At 38.1% G+C, this 12,537-nt stretch overlaps 1 protein-coding gene across 1 annotated transcript; it reads right to left on the bottom strand.

Annotated features, from left to right (window-relative positions):
• Window positions 1-6,661: 6,661 nt before the first annotated feature.
• Window positions 6,662-11,554, bottom strand: LOC148721740 (uncharacterized). The gene is made up of 4 exons (XM_088737246.1): window positions 11,309-11,554; window positions 10,605-10,731; window positions 10,053-10,181; window positions 6,662-9,530 (listed from the first exon to the last, which is right to left on the bottom strand). Exons 1-4 carry the CDS (start codon window positions 11,525-11,527, stop codon window positions 9,004-9,006), a joined length of 1,002 nt encoding a protein of 333 aa, XP_088593372.1. The 5' UTR covers window positions 11,528-11,554; the 3' UTR covers window positions 6,662-9,003.
• Window positions 11,555-12,537: the final 983 nt, after the last annotated feature.

The following is a 12,537-nucleotide window of genomic DNA, read 5'->3' as shown; positions in this document are numbered from 1 at the left end:
GATTTCCATTTCTCTCCATCTTTGAACAACTTTCATAGACACTTCACATCTTCTTTCACCACTCTTCGATCCAACTCCTTATACTTTAATATATAAAAGTCTTCTGTTAATATATGTATTTTATTAGCTCTTTACAGATCCTTCTTATTACACAAAGTTCCATATTATTTACCTTTATTCTTTTTATTCTCCCCTAAAAACAAACAAATATAAACCTGGACCCTTACCCCACCCCAACCCACACTCCAATACATTTTAACATAACCGTTCACCATAAACTCACAGGCAAAAGTGTTAATAATACCATGGTCTCTTTATATGTCATTTATAATTTAAAATGCCTAACACAGTTTTTCATCACATCCCCTACAACAACTTATCAAGAGGGTAATAGGAATAAAGCCTACTCCTCTTCTACCTATATCTTTCCCATTCCTGCAGCGAACTGTCCATAAAAATAGTTTTAAAAGGAGAATACTTTCTTTTTATCAATAATCCTTTTTTCCTATCATATCAATAACCCCTTTTCCCTTCCTACAGTCAAAAACACAGACCCCATACCACAAACCCTAAGCAAACCCTTACCTATTACTAACCCTAACCCCACCCAAACCCTAACCCTGACCCAACCCTAATCTAGCACTAACCCTAACCCTAAACCTAATCTAACAATAATACTAACCCTAACTAACACTAACCCTAAAATCCTAATATAACTCTAACCCCAACTATAACCAAAACTCTAATATAACATTAACAATTTAACCCTAAACCCGAAATGCTTCCCCCCTCTTGCTAAAAAGTTACTCTTATAAAATATTTTAACTTTAAATATATATATTTTTTATTTTATTTTTTATTTTAATGATATATAACATATATTGTTTACAATTTTAAATTGAGTTTAGGAGCGTGCTGTTGTTACAGAAGTCGCTCCCTCAATTTAAACACCTAACTTTTATGTTCATTTTACACACTCATCTCCACCCTTGCATACGCTTTGTTCCTTTTTTACCCACTGATCGCGAGATTGCTCATCAGTTGAGTGGGAACCCATTTTCATGGGATCCCATACAGGTTGCTAGTGAAACAACTATTTAATATATTTAATACTATACAGTAGAACATTCTAGGGCGCCCGTGATCACTGTTTGCATTAATAGTCTACATGCCGAGATCAACAATACCAATAGTAATGTTTTACTGAGTGCCGTGCAGCTGCTCTGAAATCAGGTTCTAGTTCCGGAGTTTTATTTTCGTTTGCTTAAGGGATAGAAATGTCGAGTTGGCTTCCGAATGCCGGCAGCCTGTGACGGCGGACGTTTATAATGCGTAGACCTTAGTGCCAACCGTTTTTCAATCGCGGAGGAAAATAAAAATCAAATTTCATTTTCGTTATTCGTTTTCGCTGCGCTGTAAAAAAACCAAATTGGACCCCAATTTTCGTTTTTCGTTGTTGTTTTCGTATGGAATTTGGAAAACGGATTGCAAGTCAAGTCGTTTTTCGTTTTCCGTCAATGGCACTGGCAAGATAAAATAACTGGCGGCAAAATAAAATAACTCGGGGCAAAACAAAATCAACTCACGGCAAAAACGGCAAAATTTAAAATTCATTTGAGGGTCAACGGCTAATGTCGTTCAAATACTGACTGCGTATTGCGTATGAACGGCAGTGTATTTAAATACGGCGGATTACGAATAACTTTAGTATTTCAAAAAACGCCTCTGTTTGTCGAGTCTTTCAAAATTCATTTGAGGGTCAAATACTGATTGCGCATGACACTGTATTTCAGTGGGCGGGTTACGAAATTGTCCTTTGCTGTGAGTCTTGCAAAGAAAATGTGTTCTTGAATGAAAATTTTTTGCTGTATATGCAGTAAGAGAAATATACTCACGGCAAAAGAAAAATCCTCACGGCAAAAGAAAGAGCCTCACGGCACAAGAAAATGCCTCACGGCAAAAGAAAAAGCCTCACGGCAAAAGAAAAAAACCTGAAGGCAGAAAAAAAAAAGCCTCAAGGCAAAAGAAAGAATCTGCCAGCCCCCTCGCTCTCTTTTTGCCGTGAGAATATTGTTATTTCTTTTGCCGTGAGTCCTTTTCCTTTAAAAGTGAGGTTTTCTCTTTTACCGTGAGTCATCTTCTCTTTTCCGTGTCTACCCTCATTTCGCGGGGATCTGTCGTATTTCAGTGGGCGGGTTACGAAATTGTCCTTTGCTGTGAGTCTTGCAAAGAAAATGTGTTCTTGAATGAAAATTTTTTGCTGTATATGCAGTAAGAGAAATATACTCACGGCAAAAGAAAAATCCTCACGGCAAAAGAAAGAGCCTCACGGCAGAAGAAAATGCCTCACGGCAAAAGAAAAAGCCTCTCGGCAAAGGAAAAAGCCTCACGGCAAAAGAAAAAGCCTCACGGCAAAAGAAAAAGCCTCACGGCAAAAGAAAAAAACCTGAAGGCAGAAAAAAAAAGCCTCAAGGCAAAAGAAAGAATCTGCCAGCCCCCTCGCTCTCTTTTTGCCGTGAGAATATTGTTATTTCTTTTGCCGTGAGTCCTTTTCCTTTAAAAGTGAGGTTTTCTCTTTTACCGTGAGTCATCTTCTCTTTTCCGTGTCTACCCTCATTTCGCGGGGATCTGTCGTAACATGATTGGTTGTTATTTTAGGTAAAATTAATTTTCCCACGGAATGTCAGTTTCAGTACCATTGGTGGAAAACGAAAAACGCCTTGACTTAAATTGCAATCCGTTTTCAAAATTCCATACAAAACTGAAAAACGAAAAACGAAAATTGAAGTCCAATTTCGTTTTTTTACAGCGCAGTGAAAAAACTAAAAACGAAAACGAAAACGAAAAACGAAAACCGAAAAACGAAAACCGAAAACCGAAAAACGAAAAACGAAAACGAAAACGAAAACGAAAACGAAAACGAAAACGAAAACCACAAACGAAAAACGAAAACCAAAAACGAAAAAACCAAAAACGAAAAAACCGAAAATGAAATTTCATTTTCATTTTCCTACCCAATCGAAAAACGGTTGGCACTAAGGTACACGCATTGTTTATAGGAAAGATATTTTTCTATAATTTGAAATTAATTAGAACTTTTTTCGTGTGTTTAATTCAGTGATGAGGGGTTTTCAGATCTACGTTGTCTTTCTATGACGAAATGAAGTTACTAAACATAATTGGAAGATATCTAACATTAATTTACACTTAGTTCCAAAGAGTACCTTGCGATTGGTTCCTAATGAAACATTCAACATTAGCAGAACTTTGCAAACCTAATTCTCCTAGCCCTGAGCATAGCATATTCAGAACACAAACGATACTAAAAAAAGTATGTTTCAAAAAACGCAGAAATGATTCATATCTCACAGACAGAGCACCCGCGTATCATCTCTGTTCACCTTTATTCCTCTCATTCCTTAGAGCAAAAATTTTCAGAAATTTTCAGAAATAGTATTCGCACACTCATGTTTGATCTCTGGATCTGTATCTGTTTTATTCGTGACTATCAAGAATTATTAGAGAGACGACATCGTGAAAACGATTCGACTTCCGTTGATGCCGTACAAAGAGTTTAGATCCGTGACGATATCTAGAGAAACTAAAAACATTCTTAAAACCGGAAGTCTCTCACATGCATACTGAGTTATTACCTGGATGAATTGAGGACTTCGTTGCAGTTTTCACCAGCCCGAAGAGTCAATCATCTATGCACTAGATTTGACAATCTCCTTCCTCCGCTTGGAGTTGACAAGTGGAAGTATGGAGATAGATGGAGGAGATAGCTTTCTCTGTCGATAAGGCCATCTACCTACTGGTCATTCAGCTCTTTGGCAGCTTCGAACGATATGAAGTCACAGTTGAAGTAAGGAGTTATGGTTATTGCATCACAAATCATTCAGGTACGCACTCCTCGAGAAAGTTGCTCATATGAATAATTATTATCACGGATTTGATGTGTTTTTCGATTATTGAATGTTATTGGCGACGAATAGAGCATATGAAATTGTGTGGCGTATCCGTGTTCCATCCTCATGGTACGGCGAAGGACACAACTGAACAGTCTATTGAAGTCACGCAGTGCCTTTTAACTTCACTAGGCATGTGCTGTATGCATCTTTGTGAGCAACGTAACCACGCAGCATTTTTACAACTCGCAGTGCCCTGCTCTGTTATTCCGAGAAACAATGTCCGCTTGATCAGGGCTTGCACTTCATGCCCCCCCTGGCGTGATAAGTTATAATAGAGTTTCCTCTTTGGAAAGGAAAGAGGAAACTTTCAGAATCAAGGAACGGTTTGAATCTTGATCATGATTATCGTCCGTTATTTGAATGTGTGTTTGAATCATCAGTCCGTGAAGACGCAAAGAAATCGGAGAAAGAAATTGTGATATTGACATATTGTTCGTTGTCAATTTCATTCAAATCGAACATGGGGCAATGATCCCGCCGCCACCTCCTTTACTTATTTTTATATTTCAATACACTACGTTTTAGAACACATAAAGATAACATTTAGGAGTGGTCGGCTTGGTCTTTCATTTTCAAGGGCAATACTTGAAGTGATTCATATTTAATATCCCGTTAGAATATCAGGGCATAATCCAGAAAACAGACGATTAGAAAATCAAACTGATCAACTAAGAGACTAAGTGGTATTTTTCAGCGATTCCAAACCAGTTTTACAACCTCTTTACAGGAGGCGGTGCGGCCAAGTGGTTAGGGTGCTGGACTTGTAATCCGGTGTCCCGGGCTCAAATCCTCTATTTATTTATTTATTTATTCATTTATTTATTTATAAGCAATATTTTTACAGGCAGGTCTAAGGCTGGTTTAAATGGAGGCCTGTGTACTAAATAATTTACTTAGAAATACTTAAATCATACATGACTGAAATATTTAGGTAATTACTGGAATGAATAAGTAGGTGAAACGACTTAGAAACGAATGATATAAATCAACTATATAAGTCATAAGCTACTAGATTTGGAGGTGCAGAAATGCAGTTTAAGACCCTTCTTAAGTTTCGAAAGAGAAGTTTCTATCCTAAGCTTGTAGGGTAAATCATTCCATGCTTAAGCTTCGTTGTAGCGAAAAGAACTTTGGTATTTAGTGGTCTTTGCTAAAGGCAAACGGAAAAAGTCCTTGTTCTGTATGTTATATGCGTGGAAGTCGCGCGAATAGTAAAAATCGCTCAACAGGTAGGCAGGCGCAAGGCCATTAAGGTGCTTGAATTTCTGAGGGCAAATTTGATACTTCCGACGTGATTCTGATGATAGCCAACTAAGAGTGCGATTTATTTCATGGTATTGTATTTTGCAAGTAGTCTGCGGTTTGTTTTTCCACAGCCATCCCAGACAACAGAACAGTAATCAAACAGAGGAAAAATCATAGTGTCATTTGTACAAAGTGATCCAAGCCTCTCGAGGGATCACCGTACGAGCTTTGCGTAGTATGCCCAACCGAGATGAAATTTTTTAGTTGAAATAAGGTCAATATGGTCATTCCAAGAGAGGCACGGATCAAGCATGACACCAAGATACTTAAGCTCGTAAACTCTACCCATGGTCTTATCACGTGCTGTAATACAAAAGTCAGTAACTCTGGCGAGCTTCTGCTGTAATCCTACGAGCATTATCTTAGTTTTCTGCCTCTCACTGCAATTGTTCTCGGTTGCTCCTGGTTCAACTCCTCGGCTGCGCTCTGTAAATAGCCCACTAGTCTGCCTCCTGCCAGTGGGGATTTTTAAGCACTTAAGCCTCTAAGGAGGAGCTTCAATTTACGTATTTAATGATTTTGATCATCAAAAACCCGCAAGCGTACCTAACATGCAAATCAACTTAAACTTAGTCCTTACTAATTACTGGGTAAATGCTGATCTTAACAACAACTCCACTTGGCCAGGGAGGTATCAGTCTTTGCTCAGTCGGCGCTTTCTTGTGTAGCGGTGAGGCGATTCGACTGTTGAAATTGTAACTTAAGCGTGAGCCAAACATTGATTTCTACTCAACCTGACTTTTTTTAAGAATCATGATGCTGATTTTCACGTGACATCATCAAATTCCAAAATCCCAAAATATATCCTCATCAGGCAGTAGGGGGTCTAAATTCGTGTCTGTCTTCATATTTTCAGCTCAATAGCATGCTTAGTTTGGAAAGTAGCGCAGTTTGAAGATCAGAGTTATGGTGGTTGCGTGTCATAAAGCTCCGATCGCTTTTATCGAAAAATATAGACCTATCTGATGATTTTGGTTACTTTGGAGAATTTTGAATTTGATCAACTAATAATCCCTTAGTTGATATTTTTCTTTATCCCCATCACTTTCCTGCTTGATTTTGTATTGATATTGTTAGGGGAAATCAGTTCTGCCTCGGTCAGAGTTAATTAAGACACTCACTGGGCCATTGAACAATGATTTTAGGTTATTAGGGCGAAGTATTGTCATTCGATCGAGTCCGAAGCTCTTCAAGCGTGTACGTGATAGAATGTGGCAGAATTTCTCCTTACAATATCAAAACGAAATCAAGCAGACAAGTAAAGACAATAAAGTAAACATTTCAATCCGGGGATTATTAGTTGTTCCGATACCAAATTTGGTCAAAACTATCGAGTAAGAACAGGGCCATAACTTCTTTATCAACATTTACAGCAAATATTGTGACGGAGAATCTTGCTACATTTATTACTGATGGCGGCTGCATAAACTGTTGCATTTGTAATTCTTAATTAACGGGAGCTTAATTGTTACTTTATTGTAGTTGTCAAGTACCAATAAAATTCAGTCGTAAGTATAGGCAATTTAACTTATTGTAAGAATTTCATTGAAACCTAGATATTTATACAACTGCTATATATTTATACACCTGTACTAAATATCTTAGTGTGATTCTTAGATTTTAGTCAATTTCAAGTGTCCCTGATTAGAAGACCACTTGTGCTCAGCTAGAAGATTTGACACGTTAATAAAGTTACTGACTGACTGAGTGAAATTCTCCTAGCTAACAACATAAAAATTGTATGGCAGATACTTAGGAGAATCATCAATGATATCTTGGAAGCAGTGGGGTTAAACATTTATTCGCACTACCCATTTCAGTTGTATCACTACCAACAGCTTTTTCCTCAGCAGAATTTAGATGCTGATATAACAATAATAATAATAATATTTATAATAATATCACTTCTACTGCGCCCTCTCTATACAATATTCAAAAGTGCATCACAATGATATAACTTAATAACTAAACTTGCACCTCTACTATAAATTTTACAAATCTTTCAATAAAGCTTGCAAACTATTTACATTTAAAAATCTAATATAGAATAATAACAACTGCAGAAGAACTTCTAAGATACTAATGGATAAAAGAAAATTACTAAGATATGCGAAATGATTCCTTGTATAAAAATGTTTTGATCATAGTCTTAAAAGAATCAAAGTTCCTTGCTTTCCGTGCAGACCTACGTAACTTGTTCCATAAAAGGGGAGCAGCTATCTGAAGTGCTCTGTCTCCCATTGTTTTCTTTGTTTTCGCAATTGCTCTTTCAAGCAAGGGACCATTGTCATTACGTCTTAAGCTATAGAACGAAGGCTATTGAATGCTAATGAGGTCTGAGAGGTACTTAGGCGCAAGACCGTGCAAAATTTTATAATTTGTTAAAAGTAACATATGATGTATTCTGGCGCGCACTGGTAACCAATGTAATTCTGCAAGCAGAGGTGTTATGTGACACTTAATAAGCACTTCAGGTTACAAATTAATGTTGATATTACGATGCTTTTCCTCTACAATTTGCAGGTATTTGCCGCTATCAAAATGGACAAGTATCAAACTTTTCTCATGAAGAATACAATATTTGGGTCCTGTTGTTTCCTTGCATATAATAGGTTTTAAAACGCATTAAGATCAAATTTAAAAGTGGTCGGCTTGATCTTTCACTTCCAAGGGCAATACTCGAATTTTAGCACTTGGAAGTGATTGATATTTAATATCTCCTTACGATATCAGGGCCTTTATCCAACAAACAGGCGATGAGAAACTCAAACTGATCAACTAAGAGACTAAGTGGCGTTTTTCAGCGATTCTACACCAGTTTTACAACTTGCTTACAAACTCGAAAGTAAAGCAGCTAGAATGAAGAATTATGGATCAGATATTATGAGTTTGAGGTCGATGATCCATAGAAAACTTTACCACTCTGTTTGTCATACATTGCTCATAGTCTGAGAATTCGAAGCTCGATCAGTCTATAACCTCGATAGATAAGATTTTTCTTTCCTCCCATCGACTTCCTGCTGAAAAATATACTGATACTGTAAAGGGAAATTCACTTTTTTTTCCTACTCTTTGTGATGAAAGGGTTCAAGTTGTTCCGTGTTTCATATGCTGGTTGGACGAAACACCAAAAATAAACACTGAACTTGTACAATGTCCTTCGGAATGGCTCTAAACATAAACTTATCTCGAGGTCCTTCATGACGGTTCTCTAAAACACTCTGCTACAGAAGTGTAACACTACAATGACAACTGAATTGTGAACAAGAATATTCCACAAAGAGTGTCACCAGGTCGCATACGTTATGCGACAACAATGAAAGTTATTACGTCATTGTCTTCGTTTTACAAGTTCTTGAACACCTTTCGCAAAGACTTTTGTATCAAAGTCTTTTTAACATATACGATGACAAAACTATTATACCTGGCATATAGTAAGAAAGTTAGGTTATACTTGATGAGAACTCACCTTTTAACCTTTGTTCTTGATCTAATTGGCGTGCTTTTTTATAAGATAAAAAAGGTTGGGTGCAACTTTTTATGGTGTTTAAATAATGTTAGAACTTTCTCCTTTTTTCTCATCGACCTTATTGTCTCGTTAAATTATACTCATGGTAAAAACTTTAAGTACAGCACGTGATGGGGAAAGATTACCGAAAAGTCTAACAGTCAGAATTTCACTCTTTTTAACCGTCATGTGTGGAGTGTGGGTAGTTCTTAAGATAGCTTATTGCGCATATATTTTCCAAAAATCTCCACGTGATAGCTTGTTTTCGTTTTTTTTGTCATCGCACAACCAGACTTTCTGGTCAATATGCCAGTGATACGTATGTGAAACGTACGCCAAGTGATCGACTAGCCTGTTATTCCGGCGACGGTGACCCCATTTCCCGCCATCACTACTGGCTCCCCACTTATGACATGCCACAGAAAGGGAAGAATTATCCCCCTCTACTCTCTGGAAAGAGTTGCATGAAGAAGGTCGCTCATCCGTCTGACCGCTGAAGTACTTGACCACGGCTTCACCAGAGCTGTTAGCGACAGTGGTCACGTGGAACGTGCGTCCCAGTTGTTTGCTGCAGTGGAATCTCAGCTGAGTAAAAGACAAACGCCTCCTCAGTTCGTTCATGGCAGTATCGGAAAGGAACATTTTTGAATTGTTGTAGTCTTGTATTCTAAGGTATGATCCCATAGACGTCATCTTCTGAGGGGTGGAATCCTCAGCCACAATGTTTGCGACCAGCAGCCAACCTCCTGAAATCAAGCAAACTTAATTGTGTCATCATTTATCGCCTGAATGGAGTCGGAAGATTTTAGGGGGAGGGAGGGGGGCACGTGGTTTCAGGAGGAACGGAGGGAGGATCGGGTTAATTTAAATATTATTGAAATAGAACGACACAAGGATTACAAAAAGCATGCAAAATATTAATTTATAAATCAATTTGAGAAGGATCTGCGAATTCTTCACAAATCGGAAAATCAGTTTTTCAGGCTTACAGAGTTTTCGAGTCTTAAAAAAGGATTCAACAGCCGTCGGATGGTAGCTTTGAGAGCACGTGAATCTGGAAAATATAAATTCTGGCAGAAATTACCTTTTTTAAGAAACTTCAAAGAACTGTATGGCAGACAGTAAGGAGAATTGCTAATGAGATCCTAGGAGTGAAAGGCTTAAGTAACTTGACCTTCTATCACGCGGCTGGGTTCATGCTGGGTGGTGCATTAAGGTTGGATGTTGCTACACGATTGGTTTATCAATATTTCGAGAATCCTTCATACCTCCATCAGTTGTCATGTCACAGTAAACTTTTAAAGGGTCTCCGCTGTTCCCGGGGTCGATCCAGTACTCCCCGCTTCCTTTCGATGTCCCATTATCCAAGATATGTTTACAAGAATTTCCAGGCTTTTCTTTAACGTGACCGAGGATCGCTAGATGCAACGAATCATAACGGAAATATATATGTCAGGCGTGAGTTGCGCCTAAATTTGATTGGTGTCCTCAAAAATTCTGAAAAGTAATCGCTTAACAATACAAAGTGATGAAAATTATAAATGGTTGGCTATAACAATAATGATAAAACCCTTTCACTACCATGGGTGACCAAGTCAGAGTTTCTTTTTGCATTATCAATACAATATCAAGCAGACAAGGAATGAGAAAAAAGTATTAATTAGGGGATCATAAGTGGATCCAATTGCAAATTCCCCGAAGTAACGTCATGTGAATTGTAACGCAGACAGTAAGAGGAATTTCTTATCAGATCTTGCGAGTGGAAGGGTTACATCTTATCAGTTGTCGGTCAAAAAGTCAGCAATTCAGAAGATCGTCACTTAAAGTTTTACCAGTAGAACAGTGTTCCCCAATGTATCTCGTAGAACATATACAGCGGTATCCTTTATCTCCAAATCCTGTTTGACAGCGGCCATTTGATGAACAAGGATTGCTGGTGCAAAAATTCTGTTGACGCAAAAGAAATTCGATTACATACTTAATTATTCATTTCATGTCAGAAGAGGCAAGAAATTGCCAGAAAATACGATAGAACCTCGCTAACTCCAACTCCAAAAGGAACAAAGAATGGGTTTAAGGAAATTGGATCTTCCCAAGGTACCAGGGAGTTCGAGTTAACCGAGTTTCAGTTACTAGAGTTCTACTGTTGAAGGGAGATATTAGACAAGAGAAAATAAAAAATTTGTGAAAATAGCAGAGAATAAGAGGAAAAGAGATTGAAAAAGAAATGCTTGTCGTAAAAGTAAGGAGACATGGAGGCAAAGAGGAAATAAACAGTGCGTAATACACAAGGGCGCCACGATTCCTTTCCTTAGTTTGGTTTGAGCTGGAAAACCCGCCCAGGATAAGTGTTTTTTAAACGGGGTTAGAAGAACACAGTGCGCCTGAAGGGAAATCAACTCATTAACGTCTTAGCGCAAAGTTGAGAAGTATGTGCGATGTCTTTCGTTTTACTCAGCTAATTTTGTGGTCTCAATTCATGGTGTAAGACTTCTATGGAATTGAAAGACTAATACAATGATACCTCAACTGATCTGTAGATAAATCCCTCTCGATTTTTAAGATCTCCAGGATGAATAATATGATCTGAGTCACTTAGTTCACATCTATTCCCTCCGTCATCTTCAGCTCCAAAGTTGATCGACACACAGTCGTGTTCAAGATAGCACCTCAATTCACAAGTGTCCATCGAGTTTATGACGAGCGAAATGATCGTGTGATTCAACAGAGATCTCCCAACCATTTGGGGCCCAAACTCTAGAGTGCGACAATCGTCTACAAAAAGAAGTAGCAGAGTAAAAGAGTTTAATCAACCAGATCTTCAATTTAGAATAATCAGTTCATATTACAAGGTGCCAACTTGAAAACGATTTTAACCTGTCTAAAGTACAGAACAGACTAGTGACTGAATGACGAGTGTTTTCAAAAGGCTTGGACATGAGCGGCTGAGATTGTGGCCGGCTTTTCCTAGGCCAAATAGGGACCAGTCATTATCACCTGCGGGGAGGGGGGGAAGGATTTGGTTTTGTCACGATAATATGTACCTGACCCCCTCATAAGGCTCTAAAATATTCTTATGCTTCCCCTTCCCCCCTTTTCCCCCCGCATTAGCAATTAATTGGCAGTCAATTGTCCATAGTCCCCTCTTTATATCCTGTTGACGACGATTAATGCCCAATCCGCTCTTCCTGAAAACTAAGTGATACCCTAGGCGATGACTAATGACTCCCGTACAGAACGTATTTTTAAAAAGCAATAACATTATTACCCCAGATTTGCTTTGTCACCTGAATAAACCAAATGCTTGGAAAGTGTCAAAGAAAAATACTTGGAAAAAGATTGAGAACGGGGTAGAAGTTTGTTCTTGCGTGCTATCGATTGTTTCAAATGGAGTCGCGAGTGTTTTTGCACCAGTCTTGGAAAACGATGGAAATGTATGCCACTGATTTTCTTAACGTAGCCTTGTTGTCTATATTAACATCTGCTTTACAGTATCTCCATTTGATCTTAGCGTCAGTGATGAGGCTCTTACAAGTACAATAAAAGCTATTTTATGGTTTTGATATATCGTTTCAATTGCGGTTATGCATTGTATGCTAACCTCTATTTCCGTCCAGCGTAGGTGCAAACTCGAGTCCAATTTAGTTTCCTTCTTATGAAAACGACTCGCTCTCAAATCTAATGAAACTTATATCATACGAAAGGTTAGATCTTGAAGTTTATTTATCTTTTAGTTTTTATGATGCGAAATTA

The sequence above is a fragment of the Stylophora pistillata genome, chromosome 10 (assembly GCF_964205215.1).
Source record: "Stylophora pistillata chromosome 10, jaStyPist1.2, whole genome shotgun sequence".
Classification (NCBI taxonomy): Eukaryota; Metazoa; Cnidaria; class Anthozoa; order Scleractinia; family Pocilloporidae; genus Stylophora; species Stylophora pistillata.
This window is presented reverse-complemented; position numbering and strand designations above follow the sequence as displayed.